The 26,596-nt window shown below is 35.1% G+C and overlaps 1 protein-coding gene across 1 annotated transcript in view; it reads right to left on the bottom strand.

Annotated features, from left to right (window-relative positions):
* Nucleotides 1–26,242, bottom strand: part of Dthd1 (death domain containing 1) — a 60,674-nt gene extending 34,432 nt beyond the window's left edge. The window contains exons 1-6 of the mRNA XM_076865146.2: nt 25,972–26,242; nt 23,424–24,036; nt 19,206–19,533; nt 16,583–16,762; nt 15,265–15,509; nt 221–385 (exon numbers count right to left, since the gene is read on the bottom strand). Of these exons, the coding sequence (XP_076721261.2) occupies nt 221–385; nt 15,265–15,509; nt 16,583–16,762; nt 19,206–19,533; nt 23,424–24,036; nt 25,972–26,242 (1,802 nt within the window). The remainder of the gene's footprint in view (nt 1–220; nt 386–15,264; nt 15,510–16,582; nt 16,763–19,205; nt 19,534–23,423; nt 24,037–25,971) is intronic.
* Nucleotides 26,243–26,596: the final 354 nt, after the last annotated feature.

Below are 26,596 nucleotides of genomic sequence, written 5' to 3'. Positions count from 1 at the left end.
TATGTGTGGTTTCCAAAAGCACTTGTTTTAAATTATCATGAAAGAAATTACAAACAGCATATTCATGTCAATTCTAGTTTATATTTTAAACAGATCTTAAAAGGGATTTTATATTCTTATTTGAGGAATTAAAATCCAATCCTATGATTGGATTTCCACAAACATCAAAGATAGACCATCAGGAGAGAAAATCAACTCCAATCGTTTAGTACTATATTACCTCTCTAAATGTTCATGCAATTCAAATGATATCAAGCCACTCTGGATGGTTCTCACCACAACATCATCAAGCCCAAACCAACCAGTGTCTTGGCTTCTGTATCCCAGTAATTTCAAAGATTCACAGGTATTGTTCCCAAGTTTTCTTGTGGAAGCACTTTTTGTCCTATATAAAGGCAGCAGAAGAGAAATTGGTAAATTTTACTTAATGTACACCATATATAATGTATTCATTCTTTCATCAAGTGAATAATTCAATAATAATCCATTAAGTATATGTTATGTGCCAGTAATTACATCAGACACCAGGAAGACAAAGATAAGTAGATACAGCCCTTGCCTACCTAAGCACATGGCATCAAAAGATTATCTGATTACAAGGTGATCTGTGTGGTAATTAAAGGAAGGTATATAGTGGTTTAGAAAGCAGATGTGAAATGCTCAGGGAAGCTTGCAAAGTGAAAATGCTGATTTTAAAAATGAGATTTTGAGAATGAGAAACATTTTACCACTGGCAAAAGAGGTAAAAGGGAACTCTTGAAATCATTAATGAACTTCCTAATATAAACCAAATGTTTTAGAATAGCCAAGAGTAGTCATGCAGTGTAACACGTAGCACCACAGATTCTGTTACAAAACTGCCCAGTTTCAACTCCTCAGTGGCTTTGTCTTTTATTCACAAATGGCCATGGGAATTTATTTGGTGTGCCTATATGCCAGTTTCCGTATCTATAACATGAGAATAATTGTATTACCTACATCTTAGGTTTAAGTGATACTTGTATAATTATAAATCACTTATAACTGTATTGAGTATAAGAAGTGGTGTTAATACCCTCAATCTAATCAAGCATAGTCAATTAGCTTTCTTGCATAATTTTCCTTCTCACATAACCTGCCAAACAAAGGTCCTGAAAGGAGCAGTTGTATATGCCTCATGATACTTCTCACCAACCAGAAGTGGTTTAACAGTAGATCAGTTTCTAACAGTCAGCCAGTTTGATTCTCTTTCTTTGGAATTAAGTTAAGTAAGAAGCTCAGAGAATGTAACTTGTCACCTTCCTTCAGCTGTAGTGCCCTGGAGATGGAAATTAATAGATTTAAGAGAGGAAAATAGATGCTACAGAAGAAAGTAGAAGATTAATGAGATGCAAAAATCCTCAAGATGGGAAAATTAGAGCTTAACTATTGTGGCATTTAATAATTTTTTTCTGGAATTCATTTGAGAGGTTATCTGTTCCTCAAAGCCAAAAGAAGGAAAGTCCTTGTTGCTGAGTGTCTTAGGTGGAAAATGTGCTACAACTCAAAAGGGAATAGAAACATTCTAGCTAAGTACAAGAATGAAGATACAAGTGTGAATCCCACATCTCTTTTAGGAGCACATCTATTTTGGGGTTATAGACTTAAATCCACCATAGTTTAACAGATTTAGCTGTCTTATTACCTAGCGACTACTAATTGCACAAGATTTAAAATATCTGCCTTGAAAAAAACTTTATTGGTTATTTCAGGAGATAAACCAAATTAAAATCAAGAGTAGGGCAAAAATATTTATCTTTTGGCTGTTGGATTATAACCACAGAGATGGTAAAATTTTAACCCCTGGTAGTTAATTTATTCACACAGGAAGGTTGACTCAATAAGAACCTTGGTCATTTACCATAAATTGAGTTAATTAAGTATAATGTTGACTTATTTTTTTTTCTGGAAGCAACTATTCACTTTTTTTTTCTGCCAATAGTTTAAATTTTTCTGTGGGAGACTATAGGTTCCCAAGTGTGATGAGATGACCCCATCCCCAGATCCTGGAGTGAGTATAATTGGCATTCATCAGTGCTTTTCACCAAATATCCAATTTCTCCTTGTTCGTAGTACATGATGTGGAAAATGTGCTACAACTCAAAAGAAACATTCCTAGCATGTCCTGGCCCCTGTGGTTCAGTGGAACCATATATCTAGTTCTGGATAATTAATTGTACAGGAAAGAGAGATGTGTCACTTTGAGTCCATGCATTTTGTTGCTAATGGATCCATCCAAAGGTCTTTCTTCTACCACTATAACAGCAATCAACCAGTACTTGCTCCATCTGCCTACATCCTAGAGTGAGAATGTTTTGAGAGGCAGCCTACCTCTGATGGCCACACAGTATATGTGAGACATAAAGACTATTGTTACAAATCCTTGGGGTTTGGTAGTTTTGTCATCCCAACATAACCTAGGCTAATCTGCACTCTATCTTCCTTCTTGTTTCAGTGAAAGTTTCAGAGATGAATTTATATCAGATTCGGAATGAGAATTAAGCCATGGGCTTTTATGCATATACATGGAGAAAAGAACTATGCTCTTTTCCATGAACAGTAGCTCTAAATATGTAGTAGAGCCACATTGCCAGCACAAGGGGCAGGCAAATCAGAGACTGTAGTTGGCACAGTCAAGACAGAAGAAAGAGGAGGAGGAGAAAGAAAAGAAGGAGAGAAAGAGAAGGAGGAGAAAAGAAGAAAAAAGAAGAAAAGAGGATCTTCTTGATTAAAAAAATTATAAAGATAAATGTAGCCATAGACGTTTTATTTACATAGACCAAAAAATTTCCTTTTCACTTAAACACTTTCAATTTGCTTTCCTACAAAAGAAAAATTTTTTTTTCTACTAAAAATTGTTTTCAGGAATAAATTTAGGGGACTGGGATTGTAGCTCAGTGATAGAGCACTGGCCTAGCATGTGTGAAGCACTGAGTTCAATCTTTAGCACCACAAAATAATAATAATAATAACAATAACAATAACAACAATAATAGTAGTAGTAGTAGTATTGTGTTCATCTACAGCTAACAATATATTTTTTTAAAGTTTGACAGCTATCATTGTCTGGCAAAGAATGGTACTTTTTAGTATCCACAAAAGCTAACTATGATGTCATCATAGTTGCATAAACTATAGCAAACCCTTATTAAAACAATTTGTTAATTCAATAATGACCAAACTTTATCCTGGCCGAAAGGTACACTGACACAACCATGCTCATCGAGAATACTGATTAAAATGCATATGCTTCTTTATTTGTGAAAAAAAAATAATATGATGCATAATTTGGCAAGCAATCATATCATCAAAATTCACATATCATATTTTACTTTCAGAATATTTCCTTTGTGGTATGCATAATGCATAGTCACTTAAATGTGAATGTCATTAACTTTTATTCAGAAAACTATAATTTAGCTATTAAAGTACTGATTTTAAATGGCATGCTACACTCAAAAAATTAATGTTTTTCCCATTCTAGGTTATGCATGTTGATTATACAACTATTTTAAAATAGAAAAGTAAATGGAAAAAGAGAAGTAGACCTAGTTACATTGCCTAGAGCCAAATGCTGCAATATTTTAATGGATGTCTAGTAGTCTTTCTCTACCTGGTTTTTTATTTGGTTTATAAAATAGTAACTATATTCTGTGTCAAATCATGCACCCTAATTTCAGCATTTGTAACTAACATATAACCTTTGGATACCAATTCAAATGACCAGTCCCCATCGTGCCACTGAGAGAAAAGTTCTTTCTTGATTCAGCTATCACTTCTGACTAAGGCTCATGAACCTTCAGGGTTTTAGTCCAAGGCACCACTAGTCTCAGTTACAGTCATCTTGCAGAGAACACAGGCGGCATAATGGAGCAGTCAGCTGTCTTCTGCATGGTCTTCCTTCTCTTATGCTTGGCTGTGTTGCTGTCTCACTGCTGGTGAGGGCAGAGGATTCGTGTGATGTGATGCCACACTGCTCCACTGTTTTACCAGCCCAGGCCACTACTCTAACAGTAGTTTTTCAAGAATTAAAAAGAAACTATAAGACAACTCTTTTCTCATTATTATGCTTATATTTAATTCAGTTATCCCACCCTGACCTTAAGCTCCCACTGTATCTTAGTGAGCCCAATGACTCTGGTCCCCAACCTGCACACACAGTCCTTATTCCAAAGGAGTGTCCATGGTGCTAGAAAGTCCCCATGTTTTGTTCATGGCCTACCTATTGAAATACATAGGTCAGGCATTCAAATTCCCTTCTCCTTTAAGCCATTTTTTTTCTTGCTAGCTGACTTCTGAATATCCACCTCAATCCAACAGAAATGTTTCAGTAATGCTACCCCTCACAGAAAAAGGTAGCAATGATTTATACACAATGGAGTATTACGCAGCACTAAAAAATGACAAAATCATGGAATTTGCAGAGAAATGGATGGCATTAGAGCAGATTGTGCTAAGTGAAGTTAGCCAAACCCTAAAAAACAAATGCCAAATGTCTTCTTTGATATAATGAGAGCAACTAAGAACAGAGCAGGGAGGAAGAGCAGGAGGAAAAGACTAACATTAAACAGAGACATGAGGTGGGAGGGAAAGGGAGAGAAAAGGGAAATTGCATGGAAATGGAAGGAGACCCTCATTGTTACACAAAATTACATATAAGAGGTTGTGAGGGGAATGGGGAAAAAACAAGGAGAGAAATGAATTGTAGTAGATGGGGTAGAGAGAGAAGATGGGAGGGGAGGGGAGGGGGGATAATAGAGGATAGGAAAGATAGCAGAATACAACAGTCATGTAAATATGGCATCATGTAAATGTGGATGTGCAACTGATGTGATTCTGCAACCTGTAATTGGGGTAAAAATGGGAGTTCATAACCCACTCGAATCTAATGTATGAAATATGATATGTCAAGAGCTTTGTAATGTTTTGAACAACCAATTAAAAAAAAAAAAAAAGAAAAAGGTAGCAATGACTCCCATCCCTTCTTTTTCAAGAAGCTGTTTGCACTCTGCACATTTACCCATCATTCCCAGGGATAAAAAGCCCCATGCACGAAGAAGTATGTAGATAAAGTCGGTGCCATTGTTAAGATTCTTTTAGGAAAGTAATAGAAACCCAAAACAATTGTACCCAATTATAAAAATGAATCAATTAAAATAATACCTGTTTGTTAATGGAGCAAATATAGACAAATATTGAAGATTTCAGAGAAAAGCTGTATTTGATTTCAAAATCATCTTTTTTTCTTTTTGCTGAAATGGATTTGTTTTATTTTTAAATGAGTATTTTAAATTATTTTATTGGAGCATATTAATTATACACAATAGTGGGTTTTATTGTGGTATATTTATGCATACATTAAAAACATAATTTAATTTCACTCACCATACACCCTCATCCTCTTTTGTCCGTCTCCCTAAGTCCCCTTCTACCGTACTGGTCTCCCTTTTTTTTGTTTATTTTGTTTACTTTTTTAGGTTCCATGTATGAGAGAAAACAATACTTTTCTGAGTCTGACTTATTTCACTCAAAATTTGGTCTCTAGATATATAGACAGAGATAGAGATAGGCATATCTATATAGATATAGATATGTCTATATCTATTTATCTATACATATTGCGCACTTTTATCTATTTATCTGTCAAACATCATCCCTATCTACTTATTTTTCACCTCTGCATCTTTCCATTTTTTTTTCCTCTCAGTTACTAGTGAGAATTTTTTTATACAGTAGAAAATTCAGAGTTTTACATTCGAGAATTTGACTACCCAGGAAACTGACCTTGCTATTTCTGGGTCCAAGACCCTCCCCACATCAAACTTTCAAACATTAGGGAATTGTGAACAGCCTATTTGGGGCCAAGGGTTTAACTGTAAGTAGTGACATGGATAAACATGGAAGTCACCATTGTACCCACATGGACAGAAAGGGCATTTTCTAGAAATTGTAGTACAATTCCCAAAAATAAGTTATAAGTCCAAGAGTGCCCTGTTTTACCTTACCTATCTTTCCACAAATGTGCTAATACCATACAAAGAACATTCAAAAGTTTTTCCCATGATAAAAAATTTTTTTGCTCCAAGTCATCTCAATACTTTATCTTAACAAGTAGAAATAGATATTACTAAGAACTTTTCAAAGGTTGTTTCTCTGATTTAAAGAAAAATTAAAATTTCCTTTGACATTTCAATTCACAACTTTATATTCTTAAGTACAATGGTATATACGAAAGTAAGTAAAAATATTTCAAATACTCTATTTTCAAGTTTGATAAATAATAAACATCTTATTTTTTCAGAAAACATTTGTTTCAATGGTTTACTGAAACTATTTTATTCTAGTAAATGAGATTTTCCTGTGTTAACCATATAGTACGTAAGCACAAGGGAAAATACAGAACATTTGCTTTTGTTATCTATAAGATTATTGTTTATTTCTTTAGTTGCTTCTCTAAAACATTACTGATATCACATATAAAACAGAAGTATAAAAGACAAATTAGAAATAAATGATCTGAGGCCTGTCGCTCCATAATACAGAACACCTAGATGCTGACATACTTGATTTTTTTTTATTTATACAATTTTTTTGGCTTTGCAAGAAGGGGAATCTTAAAAGAATTCCCCAAACTTCTTTCCAAAAAATGTGTAAAGCCAAGATTGCACTTACTAGCAACCAGAAAGGAACAATGGGATTACTAGGAGGACAAATGCCTTTCCAGCATTAGGAGCAAACAACTAGAAGCAATAATCAAATGAGCAGAACATAAAGCCGCCAATCTTTGGCATCACAGCCGAATGGAAAGGTGCACCTTCATAAGGAGGCTGAAGTAGTTCCAGGGAAGTAACAGCTGATTCTCAGCAGAGGCAGGAGCAGATACCATCTGGAGGAAGGTAGCTCCAATGTATGCAGGCAAAAGTCCACCAGTACACGCTCACAAATTAAAGTTCCCAAACAAATGAGGAGGTGAATACCATGGATAGTCAACCGAAGGAGGCAACAAATCAAAGTACTTCAAAGACTGAAGATGGGGGATGAGAACATGTGGAAAGTCGAGTAAAATAAAGGACACTCTCAAGAAGAAAAAAACAGGCAGCAAGAGACTATCAGAAATGATTGGGGAAATTTCAATAAGAGCCAAATAGAACTTTAAAAAATAAAAAAGTAATATTTGTCCAAAACAACAATTCAAATGACATATAAAAGTAGATTTTTAAGTGTAAAATATTTTTGGTATTGTCTTTTTGAACTGAAATGTGAAAAAAAAAAAGAACACAGAGCTTATAACACAGAGACAGATAGAAAATATAAGAAAAGAAAGGAAATATGGAATTTCAATAAAGGCTGCTTCAAATACATATATTGAAACTTGGGCAGAGTGGATTAAAATGGGAAAGTGTACCCACTGCATCATTGTCTCCACTGTGATCTTTCTAACATCCATAATAGGATCCATAAAGAGTGCAGTTACAGCCCCAGGGATTTTAAAAAGCACTGTCATCCTAGAACCTTATGCCATACATGGGAGGTGGTCACTGAAATGGATCCCTGGTGACTGGTTTTCTCAGAATCCTTGTCCTTGTCCATCTGGTACCTTCCCACAGGACTAGAGCTGTCTCTGCAACTCACTTGTGGCCTGCAGAGCACTGCAGAAAAGGAATGAGACCTTGCATAGGGATGCAAGCAAGTATGTTTGGTCAAACAAAAAAGAATGAAAGCAAGCACTGATGCAAAATTTCAGAATAGCATTTAACTTTGGTGGGGATGAGAAGCAACTGGAGTGGGGGAAAAGGGGATAGGACAAGGGAGGGACAAGTAAGGAGGAGAAATTTCATTAGTGATGTTTAGTTTCTAAAGTTATGTAGGAGCATAATCCGTTGTCTCTTTTATTATGTGATATGATTTATGTATATTTTACAAATATTCTTGGTATGACTCACACATTGCATTCAAGCAAGATATTAAAAACAATAGCAATATATAGAATATGTCATGTTTCATGGGCGAAAAGGTATTTTCCTTACTACCTCTCTAAAATACATCTTTCATAACATGGAATTTTTTTTTATTTTTTATTTTTTTATTTTTTTTTCCTTTTTTTTTTTATTGTTGGTTGTTCAAAACATTACATAGTTCTTGATATATCATATTTCACACTTTGATTCAAGTGGGTTATGAACTCCCATTTTTACCCCGTATACAAATTGCAGAATCACATCAGTTACACTTCCATTGATTTATATATTGCCATACTAGGGTCTGTTGTATTCTGCTGCCTTTCCTATCCTTTACTATCCTCCTCCCCTCTGGAATTTTTTTTTAAGCAATGCTTTTTTCCTTTTCATTGTCATCGTGAAATATTTCCTAGCTCATAATTTTATTTTTCACTTTTTGGTGATTCTGGGGATCAAATCCAGGGTCTTGTACATTACTAGACAGTACTCAACCACTGAGCTACATCCCTACTCCTCTGGCTCATAATGAAATCTCTTATCTTTTTTCCAGAAATTATTAAGATATGAAAAAATGTGATCAAATACAGATCTTTTATTCTTAATAGTTAGACTATGCTTTGGCCTCAAATAATTTTGATCCTTTTTATTTTTTGAAGTATGAATTACTACTTCATGATGCTTCTGTTTCCATAAAAAAATGTTCAATTGGATTTCACTTTAGGGGAAAAGAATGTAAGTGACAAGTTGAAATGGATTCTCATTTGCTTGCTTTGTGTTCCACTAGATGGAGAAAATGTATTTACTATGGCACTAATAATAACAAAGAATAGTATAATATATCAATTTGACATTGTCAGAAAGTATAATCAAATCAGTCATGCAATTTAAACTTACACACATTTGCTCGTATTTATTTAATTTACCTAATGTTTTTAAAGCACCATTTTGCAATTGTCCTAAGTAATAATAAATGGAAAAAAAGAATACTTATTATTACAGTAAAATACAGGTTGAAACAGAGAATGAGCTGGCCCAAAGAGAAGAGCATTTAATCTCTCCTAGAGATCTCAGGATGTCTTCACTGAGAAGGAAAGAGCTCACACAGTGATCAAGGGTTCTTCAATTAGGTGTGGTAGAAAAAAAGATTTCCTTAGTAGAGAGATCATGTGCAAAGGCAAAGAAGTGAAGACTGCTGGCAAATTTGCAAGTGAAACGATAACAAAGAGACATCTTCCCATTACACACAACACACACACACACACACAAATATCAGAGCTGAAGAGAAAAATCCCTTAGATTTGAAATAGAAGATGACAAAAATCAAGAATTTTCTTTCCTCAAGGGAACTTGAGCAACTGAGCCCATGGACATGCCTTTGGTTGTCAGCCTCTTCTCCCTGACCCCAACCATGCACCAGGAGCTGGATGCTAGAGTTTAAATCAACAGCCTCACAGAGGGAGCTGGAACAAATTCAGTCATAAAACTGGAAACTCAGAAGGGTTGCACTGACCATGAACGTGGAAAATAACAACCAAACATTTTGATATGACTTTTCATATTATTTATGTTCAATGCTGGGTTTTTTTAAAATAAAGTTTAAGAGTTTATCATTCTTGCTATCTTGAATTTATTTTATTTAAATCACCTTTAACTTTTATCTGCTTATCTATTTAAGAATATATACGTAGTGTATTTTTGAGCCCTATATTTAAAAAAAAAAAAAACAGCAAAATATTTTACTTTATCTTGGTGAAAATTCTATTTCCACGTTTCCTTTTAGGACTTTGAATCTGTTCCGCCTCCCACCCTCCCCACTGATATTAGTGCTGCCAAGAATAAGACTGAGTTCATATTGATTGTATTCCTTTTTACTTAATCTATTTTTTTGCTGATGGAGGCTTATGGATTTATGTTTTATTTAATCCTATGTTTGAGTCTGCCACGCATGTTAGTCAGCTTTGTATTGCTGAGAATCAAATACCTGACAAGAACAACTTAGAGGAAGAAAGGTTTATTTTGGCTCATGGTTTCAGAGGTCTGAGTCCATAGTCAGCCAAGCCCAGGGCCTGAGGTGAGGCAGAAGGGTGTGGCAAAGGAAAGCTACTCACATTATGGCAGCTGGGAAGCACAGAAAGAGAGAGAAAGGGGCTGAGGATCCTTTCCAGATGCACCCCCAGTACCTACCTCCTCCAACAAGTCCCGCCCCCCCGCAGTCCACATACCAGTGGGTTAATCCACTGATGAGGTCAGAGCCCTCATGGTCCACTCATTGCCTCAAAGTCCCTTCTCCAAGTCTTGTTGCATAGGGGACCATGCTTTCAACACTTCAGCTTTGGGGAGATATTTTGGACTCAAACCATAACACCACATTGAGGCTAGATGTAGATGGCTTTACATGATTATTTTCTAGTCGTCAGTCAGCACTTTCTAACTCAGGTCTTTAATCAACGTCAGAAAATTAAATTCAATTATGCCTTTGATTTTTGCTTTTTTAGGATTGTTTGGTCTCCTTCAAACAAATAATTAGTTTATGCCACATTGTAATGATTCTTTATCATACTTTGATCCTTTTTCATCTGAGCTTGTTATCTTATACTACCTTATCCTAATGTCCTTTTGTCTTTTCCTGGTCTATCCTGATGACTTTCTGTTCCTGGGTTTTGTTTTCCTTCCTTCCTTCCTTCCTTTTTTTTTTCTTTCTTTCTTTTTAAGTATGCTTACTGAGCATCATTAAACTCACAAAATAGAGTTCTATAATAATCTCCAATAATCTGTAATTTTTATTGTTCCAATGACTACAAAATATCAAAATGGCAGTCTCTCAATATTTCTATGAGTTTTCAATGTTGTCTTTGCTCTTCTTTTGAAATCTGGTTTTTTATTTTGTTAAAACACCATGTGGAATTTTTTTTTTTTCTTATCCTTGGTTAAATGTTTACTAACCAACCATTTTCAGTGGTAGCCACTTGAATCTTTTTCTCGGATTTGGAGGGAAATCTTCAGTGTTTGGCTGAAGATTTCCTCAGTATTTTTCCTCAGTATGATTCCTCTGGATTCAATAGAGACCTTCTCCTACATGTGCTGCCTAGGTTTCTGAGGTTTTCAATAGGATGAGTGCGTGAAAAAATGTCACCTCCAGGACATGTTTCTACCAGGCTCTTATTGCATTTGCCTCTATCTGTGCATTTGTGGGAGTTTCATTCCTGACAATTCAATACATTGCCTCCAACTTCTCTCTATATTCTGACCTGCTATTTGTGACAGATGTGGAACTATAGAAAAGGAGGGGCAAATGAACTCATAACTCAAAAAATGGATCTGTAGATAAATGTAATTTACCACTTAAAAATGAATTAAGAATAAGAATCATATGACTATATCTTAACAGATGCAGAAAAAGCCTTTGATAAAATCCAGCACCCATGCATGTGAAAAATGCTGGAATAAACCCAACCATTATGTGTAGCTTGTAAGGTTCGAATTTAAAAAATTCTGGAGAAAATAGGGATAGAAGAAATTTACCTCAACATTACAAAAGCTTTATATTACAGAATCTATGTCAACATCATCTTGAATGAAGAAAAATAGAAAGCAATTTCTTTAAAATCAGGAACAAGATAAGGATGTCCACTCTCACCTTTTCTATTCAATATAGTTCTTGAAGCTCTAGCCAGAGCAATCAGGCAACAGAGGAAAATTAAAGGGATATAAATAGGAAAAGAAGTCAAACTATCTCTGTTTGCTGATAACATAATTCTATATCTAGAAGAACCAAAAATATTTCACTAGAAAGCTTCTTGAGCTAATCAATGAATTCAGCAAAGTAAATAGCACACAAAATCAATAGCTTTCCTATACTCCAACAGTGATTTTGCTGAGGAAGAAATCAGAAAAAAATTCCATTTTACAGTAACATCTATAACAACAACAAAAAATTGGGAATTTATCTAATCAAGGAGGTGAAAAATCTCCACAATGCAAATTAGAAATTACTGCAGAAAGAAACTGAAGATCACAGAAAGACCGCTCATGTTCTTAGATAAGTAGAATTAATATTGTCAGAATAGATGTATTACTAAAAGCAATCTATAGATTCAATGCAATCGCCATAAAAATACCAAAATACTAATGACATTCATCATAGAACTAAAAAAAAAAATAGTCCTTAAATTCATTTGGAAGAATAAAAGATGAAGAATAGTCAAAACAATTCTGAGCAAGAAAACTGATACTGATACAGGAAGTATCGTAATACCCAATCTCAAATTACAGTACAGAGTTACAGTAAGAAAAATAACATGGTATTGGCATCAAAGTAGACATGAAGACACATGGAACAGAATGGAAAACACAAAGACAAACCCATATACTTACAGCCATCTGATACATGACAAAGTTGCCAAAAATACATGTTGGAGAAAAGATAGCCTTTTTAACAAATGATTCTGGAAAAACTGGATATTAATATGTAGAAGAATGAAACTAGCTTTCTATTTCTCTGCACAGAAGTCAAATCAATATGGATCAAAGACTTAGGAATTAGGACAGAAATCTTGGAACAATTAGAAAGAAACACAAAATCAACATTCCATCATTTAGGTGCAGGCACTGACTTATTCAACAAGACTCCTAAAACTCAAGAAATAAAAGCAAGAATCAGTAGCTGGGATGCCATCAAATTAAAAAAGCTTCATCACAGGAAAGAAAAATGACAAAGGGAGTCAAGAGAGAGTGTACAGAGTAGGAAAAAGTCTTTGACAAGGGATATTAATCTACAAAGAACTCAAGGAAAGTTAACATGAATAATCGGGCAAAAGAACTAACATTTGTCAAAAGAAGAAACACAAATGGCCAACAAATGTATAAAATAATGTTCAACATATCTAGCACTCGGGAAACAAAAATAAAAACAACACTAAGATTTCATTTTGCTCCAGTCAGAATGACAATTATCAAAAACACAAATATATTAAATGTTGAGGAGGATGTTGGGGGGAAAGTGTACACTCATTCATTATTGGTGGGACTGCAAATTAGCACAACTACTACTCTGGCAAGTAGTATGGAGATTCCTCAAAAAACTAAAAATGGAGCCACCATATTTATCTCACTCCTTGTATTTATCCAAAAGTACCAAAATCAATCTGCAATAACAATAATGCCATATCAATATATAATAGCCATATATATTATATATAATAGTTTTATTATATATATATATATATATATATATATATATATATATATATCCAGAGTATACATGAATTTTACTTAGCCATAATAAAGAAAGTAATTATGAGGTTTGCCAGTAAATGCATGGAACTGGAGAACATCAGGCTAAGTGAAACAAACCAGACTCAGAAAATCAAGTGCCAAATGTTTCCTCTCATATGTAGAAGGTAGAGCAGAACAAAGAGAACCAAGTAAAGAAAGTGTGGGGCAGGGATGGAATACCACCAAAATATAGGGAAGATCAGTTGAACAGAAGGAGATTGAGAAAATAGAAGGAAGGGGGACAAGAAACGGGAGGAAAAGTGGAATGAATTTAATAAAATTATGTTCTATACAAATATAAATATATCACAGGGAATTTCACCTTTATCTATAGGTAGAAAGTATCAATGAAAAATAAATAAACATGCAAAAAGAAGACCAGTAGGGTAGAGGAAGGAGAAAGGAGGAGAGAGGAGGGCATGGAAAGGCGGGGGAAAAGGGGAATAAGATAAAATTCCAAGCATGTATGATTTTATCAAAATGAATACAAGCACTACTTATAACTATAATGCTTTAAAAAGAATAATTAATGAATAAAGGATGGTATCTATGGATTATAGAGGTAAATTTGTGTTCACTTTGATATATATAAATCAGAAAATGTAAACACATATGGTTTTTCCTGTTATCTTTCAGGCCAATGGAGTTGCTTTGTTTTATAATGTAAAGTACATGGTAATCACAAGTTATTTGTATTAATTCTTACTATACACTCTATGAATAGTAAAAACACTTACTAGATTCTGGCAAGAGGTTACCAATCAACTACAATCCATTTTTAAGGTTGTTTAAACTCTTATCTTTTTAAAAAACATAGGGATAGACACTAATGTTGGGGGAGAATAAATTTCAAACTTTAAGACCGCTATATTTTAAACTGGTATCTCCAAAATTCTTCTGATTAAAAGTCTCACTTTAACACGATATGCAGGAACATGGACTAACTAAATCACCACTTGGGTTACACACAATCTATATAATTTTGGTAGCAAAAGACATATCACTAGATACTTCACACCAGAGTCCTCTTGATTGCTTCCCCCAGCCACATTCCAACGTTTTACTGCTGCCTGCTTCCTAACTGCACACATTTTAGCAAAGAACAAACAATCTACCCCTTTCTTTCTAACCTTGCTAGCCCCAAACCAAAGGGATGATAGGTACATAAAAGGCATGATTGGAAATGGAGATATGTGAGTCCAGGTCAAGATTACCCACTTGTTAGGGCACTTCTATGAGTTCTTAATGTCATTGAGTTTAAGTCTTCTCATCAATAAAATAAGATTGTACGACATAATGTACATAATCAATTTGGCACATAGTAGCCCCCCAATTAAAAGTAGTTTTTGTTTCAAGTAAGTTTCTGCAGCCATTTTTTAGTTTTTAAAAGAAAAAAAAAATTTCCTTCACAACTAAAGAAGAGAAAAGTCTCTCTCTGCCTTTTCTGTTAGAAACAAAAGCATAAATATTCTACGAAAAGATAGGAAATAAGATCAAGATTGCTATTAATTAGTATATTATATTTGTTGTTAGTATTTTCTTTCTTGGTGATAGCTTAACACATGTATTTGACTTATTGGTGGAGATTTTGTTTAAGCAATTAAACTGGGAGAAAGAATATCCCTACAGATAGATTTATCTATAGGGTAAATATTAATTCAAATTTAACTTTTCTCTTTAAAAGTCAGGTTATTTTTTTCCTTACACTAACAGAAGATTTTTTTAAATACAATAATTACAACAGTATGCCACATCTTTGTAATTCATCATAAGTTTTTGAAAGGAAGCATTCATTTGATCTTTTTTTTTTAAAATATCAATCATTGAATAACCTACTTTGGGTTCATTAGAACTAAATTTTTTATTTCCTTTAGTAGATCAATAATATTTTATCTCTAAATTAAAGTTATTTCAATACTGATCTCTAAACAGAAGACATTTTGTTACAGTTTTTAATCATTTAAGTTTCTTTGCTTACCATTTTATCAGTGAGCAACAGTGGGGTCTTACTCACCGGTAGACATAAAGAGGTGTGATCCTGTTTGTTGTGGCAGTAATTGCTCTTTTATGATCTTTTTCCGACACAAGATTCTTCTTATCTTGGTGTGGAAAACAAGGTAGTAATACAGTAACGGGCTTCTGGAAAGGATGTGTTGATGGGTGCTGAACATGAATCAGAGGACTTGTGGACAGTACTGAGTAGGAAGCTTCTTGCTGTGCTTTTAAATATGCAATCAGAGATGGGTCCACTGGTTGGATCTAAACAAAGGAAAAACACTGTATATATTTCTATATTTTAAAAGCAAAATATATAAAACATTAGCAAATATTGCAGAATATAATTCCTAAGCCATTTTCTTAAAATTTGACAGGACATATCTTCATGCATTACTGTGCCCACTGTGGACTGGAAACAACACTGTTTATATTATAGAACAGCCTCTGGATCCCTGTTTACAAAGTCTTTCTGAAATCTGGCTTCCCTGTCCTGTGTTATAAATAACTAAGGAGCACTCTAAATTGTAGGCGACAAAATGACCTAGAAAACAAAAGAGACATTTTATATAATTTCTAATTATAACTATTGTTAAATCAAGTGATCTTTAGAAACTAGAAAAACAAGACTATATTTACTTAAGTGTTTCCTTCTCACATAAAAATGGTTAATAATAAAAATAGATAACATAATGCCAAAATTTCAAAATTTATGGAGAATATGAATAAAATATTCATATTATGTTTTTCTCCAATCTTTCTGCTTCACTTAGCACTTAGGATAATAATTGGGAGAAATATGGACATGAGTTGAGCCTGGAAAAATAGGGAATATTATTTGAAGAAATAAATATTCAAAAAGTGACATTGATATATCATTATACTCTTTGAAAATGGTGTTTGCATATGTTAAATCCTGATTCAAAAAAGGCTAATGTTTCATAATTAAGTAAAATCAAACAGTCATAATAATAAATATTTTAATTGATTAGCTATTTTTGTCATACTCTCAGATGCAAATCTTGAGTTATATAAATGCCCACAAATCTGCCATCAATTGTTTCATATATACTCAACATTGTGTTTGATGATAAATATAATAAACAAGACAGTGCAAAATACCAGCTGGGAAGGCCTTTCAAACAAAGCATGGATTTGTTTGGGAGTGAAACTCAACATGCTCAAAATCATCCTATTCGCTGATATCACTGCATGCTAATCCATAACAAGCACAAAAGAAAAACCCATTTACTGTTACACGAAATATTATTTGCATCTTGTTCATCTTTAGGGCCAGCAGAGCCAGGAGAAGGAGCTAATTGATTTCTCATATTTACCTTTAATTGTACCAGCACCGATGAGCTGAAAACTCCTGGGGGGTAACTCAGGGATATTCGGGAATCCACGCTTGACTTCACAGTGAGGCCTTTTTTTGTTACTGTAAAGGACTCTCTCTTTAAACAAGACACAACTGAAAATATACCCAACTTGTAAGCTCTCACGGCCGCGCAGGTTCCCTGTGTGGATTACAGATATTAAAACAAGCTACAGCACTGTCTGGGGAAGTACATGCTGTCCACACTCTGTGAACTCTCAGGAAAACCCATATGTTGTCAATATGATCACCAGGATCTGGAATGATCCAATTAACTGAAAATGGGTTCTTCTGTGAGATAAAGTAGGAACAGCTAACTAAAAGCTCCCCAAATTCAGATTGCATGACACACAACAAAGAAAAGTTCATGTATTTTTAAAATTAGACCCTCCCAAATATACATGCATGATAGGCAATCATATTCAGTGTTCTCACAAATATTAATTGCTTCTGGAATTCCATACTCCTTTAGCTAGAATGAATTTTAAATACTAGTCTTTTTTTTTTTTTTTTTTTTTCAGAACATTTAGCCCTGTCTTTGGGAATTCTGAGGAGTAGAATTTCATTATTTGGGTAGTTTATTCAAATGCTGGAACACCTGTAGTGTTAGCAAATTCGTCCTTCTGACAGCTCAGAATCTTTTAGGATGCCAAAATTAAGTCATTTTCTCTATTTCTCTTCATATAGTGGGAGCAGATGACTGCAGAAGGATACATTTGCGTTTCTTTTTTATGTAGTGACATTCAAATGTGTAATCATATATGCAGGCACATATTCAAGCTTTTTATATCACACAAAAGAGAACTGAGTACATAAATGAAATCGAAATGACCTCCTCATGTAATCACCAAAGCTTAAAACGAGGAGGCAGACTTAGATGTAATTCGGTGTATTCATGCTTCCCCAAACACCAGCCGGACTCCGCCCTAGCATGAGTGGATAATCATGCACACACACACAAACATTTCAAGGACAATCACAATGGAAAATAATCTATCATTTGAAAGCTGACTAAGGAGGAGATTTCACAATATCACCGCATGAATTCATTGTTGGGTAAATTCAAGGCATGAATGTTCTCAACTGGCCAGAGGGAAAATAGTGAGAAACAGGCAAGAAAAGTCTCCTGGAAATCAGAACACATTTGGCAGACATTGGACAACAAAAAGGGTTTTTAGGAATTAGAATTTTTAAATGTCATAGGACCCACAGAAAAATCTAGAAAGAATCCAGGATTTAAGTTTTCTTGAGCTAAAACTAGGGATAACTACCATCAGGATACTGTAAAAGGAAAAGTATACAGTTTTATTTTTCATGGTAGACAATGATTCTCTTTTTCTTTTGCTTTGATCATCCATTTACTGAGCAAATTTCAAACTCACTTTGTGGAAAGCCCACATGCTGGGAGCAGATTTTACTTTACTGTGGCAGTCACGCAAACTGGCCAGACTAAAAAGTCTAATAAAGGGCAGTGTGGATCAGACTTTCATACTTAATGACTTGCTAGACTAAATATAAAATGAATTAGTTGAATGAGTTGGAAAGGGTGATTAGAATAGGCTTTGTTTGTTTATTCAATTGCATAATCTTGTTTGTATTTTTCCAAACTACATTTTCAAAATCAGAAAATGTAGAGATGTGTTATAAAGATTTTTGACATGTATTCCCCACGCTCTCATCACATAAGAAAAACTTACGTAAAGGTGGAAAAGACAAATATTTTAATAGGTTAAAAAGAACCTCAAATATTAGTCCCCATCAATTCTACATTACTAAATTTAATAATTGTGTATATTCTTTCCTTGCAACGTATGAATTTGTGATCATAGAGAGTTTCAGATTTATTACAGTAGAGTCAATAATTAAAAGTGACAATTTATTAACAACTAGCATGTATTTATAGGTTTCCTCTTAGGCTCATAAATGTGTTGTCTACTTAATACTTACAATCTTATCAGGTGGACACTATTATCGTGTTCATTTTTCAGATGAAGAAACTAAGTCATAGAAAGAGTTTTTAATTTACACAAGTTCATGCTGCCAGAAAGTATAGAAACCTGATTTCAGACCCCACCAATCTTCCCCCATTTCCCCAATACTGACCACCATGCACACTATCTTCTATGTGCAGGCTGAATTCCATTTATAGACTTAATTACTAGGTCAAGGGAGGCACACACAAGCCTGCACACACAATTTTTCCTTTTTTGCATAGTTTAAAACTCATGAATGATAAAAATAAAGTCATTAACACATGGGGATTGTAACACTCTTAAATTTAGACAGGGTCCAACACATTAGCTATGCTATTCTAAAGCTAGGCTAAAGCATGAAGCTAATTAAACTATGATGTCACTTTTGTTTCTCAGGTGAAAAAATAACACTTGCTGAGTCCTAGATCCAAGTTCTCAATTCCTGACATTGGCAAGTAATTTCTGCTCTCTGATCTTTATAGATGGCAAAAAAGCATAAATGTATTGGCACAAACCTATCCACCCTTTGTTATCAATGGAGCCATTATATCTACAATACAATCTATTAGTCTGCCCTACAGCAAATGCAAATGTAGCCAAGGATTTACTGACCTTGTAACTTCCTCTCATTCCTTCTAGTGAATTTGGGGTTAGGTAACTTGATTGAAGGTTTATGTCAGACACTTTCACCATGATGTCTCTGTAATTTCCCCTGTAACGTGCAGTAAATGGAATTGCAATGCATATTGGAAATGGAATTCTCTCTTCCTTATCTGAGCATTCAATGGAGATGACATTGCTAACCAGCTCTTCATTATCACTCACTATTAAGCAACTCATGCTGTTAACTATTCGGCACTCCAGCTGCTGTAGGACACGTGATGGTGCTGTAATGTAGCAAGACACTTGGGGGTCAGACTCCTGGCTCAGCATAAGATACCTACAGAAACAACAGAATGTCATTTTTCCAATTATTATTATTTTTAAATGTACTTTGTAGCTTTCTGCAGAGGGCACAAACTCTAGAGCATATTGCCTTGGTATGAACCTCAGTTCTCCTTATAAAACCTGTGACCTTGGGAGAGGTACTCTACCTGTCTATGCCAGTTTACTTAACTATAAAGTAGTATTAAATGATATCTACCTTATAGGAAAGCTGTGGGTTAAGTGACCTATTATATATTAAGTAATTTGAAAGAAGGCATTATACTATATGTTAGCCATAATTATTGTTTACTAATATGACTACTGTTGTTATTTATGTGATTGATTTATTTCTTAGTATTGTTTACTTCATAATAAGAACTTGAAGATTGCTGATGCTTCTTGATAGACCAAGAACTAATTACTAAATGGTTTCCTACATTACAAGGTAAGGGAGTACTTGTGTACAAGGTATTATAATTGTATAAACACACTAGATCAAAGAGTGATGTGAACTCTATTTTTTTAGAAAGATTGAGAATGGTTCAGAGATTGAATTCAGTAGTAATTAGGAACAGATTGTTTACAATCCTCAAATAATCATTCCAAAAGTTTAATTTGACAATATTTTTCTCATTTTAACTATTATAATTACCAAAGACTTTTAGAGCCTTATAGATTTAAACTCAAATTTGAGATCAGTCACTTTCTATTTGTATCAATAATTATTATTAAAATAGCTAAAACTTAATGTTGTAATGTTTAATGTTTTCTGTGGACCAGGTTTTAAGTCTACATAATTTCATTAATCTTCACAACTATGGTGTCAGATGGGGACTACTATCATCACCATTTTACAGACAAGGAATCAGGGTTAGAAAATCTAACCACAGGGCTGGGGATGTAGCTCAGCAGTAGAGTGCTTGCCTCGTGTATGTGAGGCTCTGGGTTCCATCCTTACCACCACAAAAATAGAGATGGAGGCCAAAAAGAAAGAAAGAAAGGAAAGAAGGAAGAAAAGAAGGGGAGAGGGAGAAGGAAGGAAGAAAAGAAAGAAAATTTAGCTTGCTACAAATCTCACAGGTTGTAAATTTTAGAACCAATAATTGGCTCCATCCATCTTTAACACAATAACTCAAACTCAACTCTTATACTTCCTCAAATGATTCCAAAGTACTGTTTGCTTCATCCACAATCATGTTTTGTGAAGACTGAATGAGACAAAACATCTACACTTCTTATAGTAATGAATTAGCATAAGCTGGGTACTCAGTAACTATTAGATCTCTATTAAAATTACCAACTTGAGTTTCTCCTCTTCTTCTATTTGTCATTTTGTACTAGGGAAATGATTGAAACATAGCAAAGGTAGAGAGAAATAAAAGGATCTATATATAGCACAGCAATATTTTACAGTTACAAAATAATCTTATCTGGGTTTGGTATATAGAATATTATTAGTATATATTACATATTGGTATATATCAATACCAATATATGTACTGATATTATTGGTATATAGAATTTTAAAGGGCACTTTAATGCAGAAATCTAAAAAAGATGCTCATATTACAGAGAGGGTCATTTATTTATATTTATAATTCTGAAATCATAAAGTGAGAAGGAACAAAAGATTACACAGAGCATTGGTCTGCTAGAGTATTCTCTAGTGGTAGTGATGAAGTTAATTCATAAAATGAACATCGTTCAATTGAGGGTACAGTGACTTCAGGAATAATCCACCTCTGTGTCTGGATACTCTTTCAATGCACTCTTCTTCCAGAGCTATGGTTCCCAATCAACAGATGAAGTAGGATGAGGAGAACTACAAAGGCTTCCCATTCTCCTTAACCCTAATAAAATATTATCTAGTCTCTAGTCACTAAAATAATCACGTTGGTTTATTCCAGTCTTGTTTCTCCTTTGTGTACACACCAGGACAGCTACTCTGAAGAAGATAGGGTTCTTCTGGAAAGGTAACCATACAGGAACTACAGCAGATTCTGAGAAAGGTTTTGTTTATGACATGTAATTTTATGTGGTGTGATGGCTTCCTAGCCTGGGAGACTGGAATGAATAGTCATCTTCTTAAACATGCAAGCCAAGCACAATTGATTTGAATGCCATAAAGAGGAAATCACTAACTGGGGAACACCTAAAGGAGGTGTTAGAGGGAGTGGTTCAGGCCTGTGACTCACTAGCTGATGTTTTGAGTCATTTCTGAATGTGAGGATATAAAGTGTTGATGTTTTTCTCAACTGAGATGGGTAACCACATGCTAAAAACTGTAGCAGTTGGTTTGCAGGGACAGTAATTCTTACAAACCACAGCAGTCTTACATATATTGAACGAGTCATCTATACTCTTCATTAGAGTCTGACTGTGGGGACATCACAGCAAAACTAACTGAACCTCTTCATTTCATAGATAACTAGGGTCAACGTGAGCATATTGACTTGCCAAAGATCCCCGACTCTGTTAGTGATGTCATCCTGGAAATGGTACTGTAAATTTATCTGAAAGAGAATCGATAACAGTGATGTGGAGGGGATAGGTGAAGAGAGGTAGTGAGGAGGAGGCAGGGAAAGCGAGGGTAGCTGAGGGTGAAATGAAATAGCACACTAACATTTAGCTGGGCATCAACACCTACAGAGTGGCATGGTGGTAGGCCCTTTCCATGATTTTCTCCTCTGACCTTATCAAATATACCCAGGAAATATATATTATTTCTACAAACAAGAAAAATGAGGTCAAGAATGGAGCAAATTGCTCAGGGTCACAGAAATAGTGTGTAATAAAACAGAAAATAAAAATCAAGTCTATCTAATTCCCAAAACAAGTGGTCCCCCCCCCAGTCCCTATTGCTTCTAGGGGTATTGTTTATCTGGGAAATTATGGTTTGTGGATATTTTGTTCTACCTAGACAAAGGATACTTGCAATTTTGTGAAGGGAATATAATTCATAAAAATACATCAGATTCATAAATCTTTTCCCCTTTATTTAAATCATGGACATTTAGAGAGTCTCATGAGAACTGTGAAATTTTTCCAAGGAGATAAAATTGGCATGAACATACAGAATCAAATTTAAAAACCACCCAAGGCTTATCCATGAGTTTCCAGAGTTCAAAAGACACAGGTTAAAAAATTATGGTGATTTTCTTGAAATCACAAAAAAAAAAAATAATAATAAGAGGCTAGAAAATGTTCTTTTAATTTTTTTAACATTCTGCAATCTTCTACTTTTTTCTTACAATTCAAAAAGTAATGATTTGAACAATTGTTTTTATTACTTTCTCATCTAGTTAATTCTTATTTTAAAGAAACATTTAATACATATGTTTTCTAAAACTGTAAGAAACAAATAATATAAGTAATGGCAGCCACACCAATTTCTGAGGGGGGAATTTAACCTGAATTACTGATGTATAATATGTGTCAGAGATATGACATGGAAATGTAAAATTGTATTCATGTATAAATAACATATAGGTGGGTATGGTCCTGATGATTGTGCTCTCTCAAAATTCATATGTTGAAATCCTAACAACCAAGGTAATGGCATTAAGAGGTGGGGCCATCTGGAAGGTGCTTAGGTCCTGAAAGTAGAATCCTGATGAATGGGATCAGCGCCCTCATAAAACAGACCCCCCAAAAACACTTTCACCCCTTCCTCCATGTGCACACACAGCAAGAAGGTGCCATCTATGAACAAGAAAGTCTTCTCTACACACTGACATGCCAACACCTTCTCTCTCTTCTCTGCTTCCAGAACTATGTTGTTTAAAAGGTCCCACTTGGTGGTATTTTGTTATAGCAACCCAAATGGGCGAAGACATTTCCTAACTACAAAAACACATAAACAGGTAGATATTGAAAGGCACATCTCTCATTGTGTTTACTTACTCCTTTTCCATTATGCTACTCTTTTGCTTTAAACTGTCTGAGTCACTGGGAAGATTATTCACAAGTTTACTGGAGATATCCCGTGTTGTTGAGGATGTGGTAATCTCTTCTCTTTGGCTTTCTGAGGTCCCTTGAATTTCTCTTTTTGTTATCTGGATTATGTCATGAATCTCCTCCTTGTTGCCATTTATGTTCTCAGCAGTCACGTGTCCTATTTGTTTATCATCTTCATTTTCTACATTATCTGGGAACATGGTGTTCTGTGACGTGTCTTGCCCTGTAACATTTCCATTCAATGACACATTGTTTTCTCTTTCCACTAATTCAGAATTTATGTGTGTTTTATTTTCTTTTAACTGAACCTGATTTGTGTAATGGCTTTCCTCCTCATTTGTGGGAGAAACAGTAGCTGTTTCTATGACATTTAGTTCCTCTCTTGCAGCAATGTCTGTTGCTTTGGTGTCATGAATGGTGGTCATTGTCCGCTGTGGAGTATGTTCATCATGCATCCTGCATAAATTACACATCTCCTTTTCTTCTTTCTTTAGAAGCAGAGCAGTATTCCCCAAATGCTCCTTCATTTTCATGAGGCATTCTATGAAAGCAATAATTTCTACACACACACACACACACACACACACACACACACACACAAAAGAATAAGTATGAAACTAAACCAAATCATGCTTCTCCAATGAGATAAGGCAAGAAAATCTTAGAAACCTACCAAGACCCTTACTGGGTACTTAAGCCAACCTCCTGAAGAAAGGCTGATTTGCACAACTGACACTTTAAACACTTCTAGGAACTAGAAACAAGCTACTTTTAAACATGATAGAAAAAGTACATTTGATCTCTCTTGATCAAGAAAATGCTTTGAATTTTGAAAACAAATACTGTGACCGCCTTCTCTGGGGTAAGAACTGAAGTTGGCTACTCCCTCAATCATTCCTCTTTTGGTGTGATTTTGAGATTTGTTCCTTTGCCTCTGAAGTTACTACAGTTAAACAATTACCCATTCAAAATGATGAGCCTAAAATTAACTAAACACTCCAAATGAGGCCTGGAGAGCAGAAATGCTGTAACTGTGTTTTTTTTTTTTTTTTTTTTTTTTTTGGTGATATATTGGGGGAAGAGCTATTTTCTCCCATGAGAAGAGGATTAGTTTTATACCATTTCTCCTACTGGATTTGTGACCATTAGAAATTTTCAAATTGGTCGTTCAAAGAGCCGCTCTTATTATGCCTACAGGAACCTATGGTGTCTGCTCAAGGGCTGCTCAATGAAGTTCAGCCTCTTTACGTCAGTGTAAACCCTCGTTAGGACCTGATTTGATGCCATCCGTCACTCCATTCCCATTTCATAATAGTCTCTGATCTGCACATCCCTCTTCTTGCAAATGACAAAGGTCACCTGATGACTTCTAGTGGGCTTAGCATCTCACTGGTTTTTAGGATTTGATTCTGAACTAAGGAATTTGTGATTTAAGAGCCCATAGCTCCATGCTTTCAGAATCATCACCAAATTATCCCTTCACTAGTCTGGGCTTATCTTTGGGCTCCAATTCTGACAACCTATTCTTTGTATTTTACCTGAGACCCTGACTTTATTTTGGACTCCCTGTTTTCTGGTAGCTGAAGATTTGTCTTGACATTACCTAAGATCATGTTTGATATTCTCTAGAGACAGTGGAAACCTCATCATGAGCTCCAGCTGACAGCTCCTGGACCCTGCTGCCTTTGGCAGATTTCTTTGATGCTCACTATTTATCCTTTAGACTGAATTTCTTAGTAATATTCACCCTGCTTTCCTGATGGATTGAGACTGCCCCTGTAGCTTGACACTATTATTTATAGCTGGACTTCAGGATGCCACCTATACTCTTGGGTAGAGTAACTGCTATTGTCTAAGATTGTATTCATCAGATACCACATTTTTCATGCCTCACTGAATGTTTCAGCATCTATAACTGGGCCCGTTCCCAAGAACTTGCCCCATAGGTGTGGGGGGATCCAGTTTCCTATCCCACATCACCCCAGTCCTCCAAATGCTTTTGTAATTAGTGATCCTGGCTCAAATGTCTCTAGAAATAGAATGTTATATTCCAATATAGAAAAACTACTTTTCTCTGCCCCAAACTAGGCCTCTAAGCCTTGTATCCTGTTAATAATACCTCAAGATTCTCAAGGTTCTAACTACATAAATCCAATTCATTACTGAAGTTTCATTACTGAAGTTTCATTTCAAATATCACGTTTTGGTTTTTGGGTTTTTTTTTTTTTTCTCGAAAAATTCTAAATTCATCACCTAAAAATAGGATCTGGTCTGATTCCAAAGAGATAAGACTTCAGTCTTCTATCTCCAGTGGGACCAACTTGCCACTTCCTTGCATTATTGTGCATTTGTCTTACCATACTGTCCCTATTCTATTGCCAGTCCCTTATAAACAGAGACCCTACCATAGGCTTGTTAGTCTGCTTGTAGCATCTCTTAAATAGTGTCCTATCAATATTTCTTAGAGAAAGGAATAAATCAAAAAGATACTTACCTTGCCTCCAGATACATGTGTTCTCCTTGTCAAGCAGCACATACAGCTGCTGGCAGGTGGAACACAGGGTCCCTACAGTGTGCTCCAACAGTTGGTGAAGAGCCCCACTGAGTTCCTGACCCAGAAAGACCACTGTGGCCATCCAGGTGGCCGCCCCAGGCCCCTCACAAAGGTCATCACCCAGGAGTGCCTGTTTTAGCATTTGGTTTTGTCTCCAAATCTGCTTCAATATTTGGCCTAGTTTACCTGAGCCCAAGTCTTCTGTATCCATTTTATGCTCCAAAAATAATATGCCTCTTTCCTGCCAGCAAAGCCTAAAGGTTTAGCTAATTCAAACCTGGTGATGGTTATTTCTTCTAAAATCTAGGAGAAGATCCAAGTCAGCTAGCCAGGCCCTTTCCTGCAACCTAATAGCTTATTCAGCTTGTTGTTGATTAGTGAAAAGTTACTAGGTGACCAAAGGAGGGGCGTTCCCAAACCCCTTGCTGTTGTGTACAGATTAGATTAATCACGGGGATACAGCTAGTTCACACAACCCAACTCTTCAGCTCGCTTTTGCAAATTCAACACACTAATGAAGCCCAAATCCTTTTCAGCTTTGACACAACAAAATATGATTCCAGAA

This window comes from Callospermophilus lateralis, chromosome 8, assembly GCF_048772815.1.
Source record: "Callospermophilus lateralis isolate mCalLat2 chromosome 8, mCalLat2.hap1, whole genome shotgun sequence".
In the NCBI taxonomy this organism is placed as follows: domain Eukaryota; kingdom Metazoa; phylum Chordata; class Mammalia; order Rodentia; family Sciuridae; genus Callospermophilus; species Callospermophilus lateralis.
The sequence above is the reverse complement of the archived record's forward strand: the minus strand, read 5'-3'. Positions and strand labels throughout refer to the sequence as shown.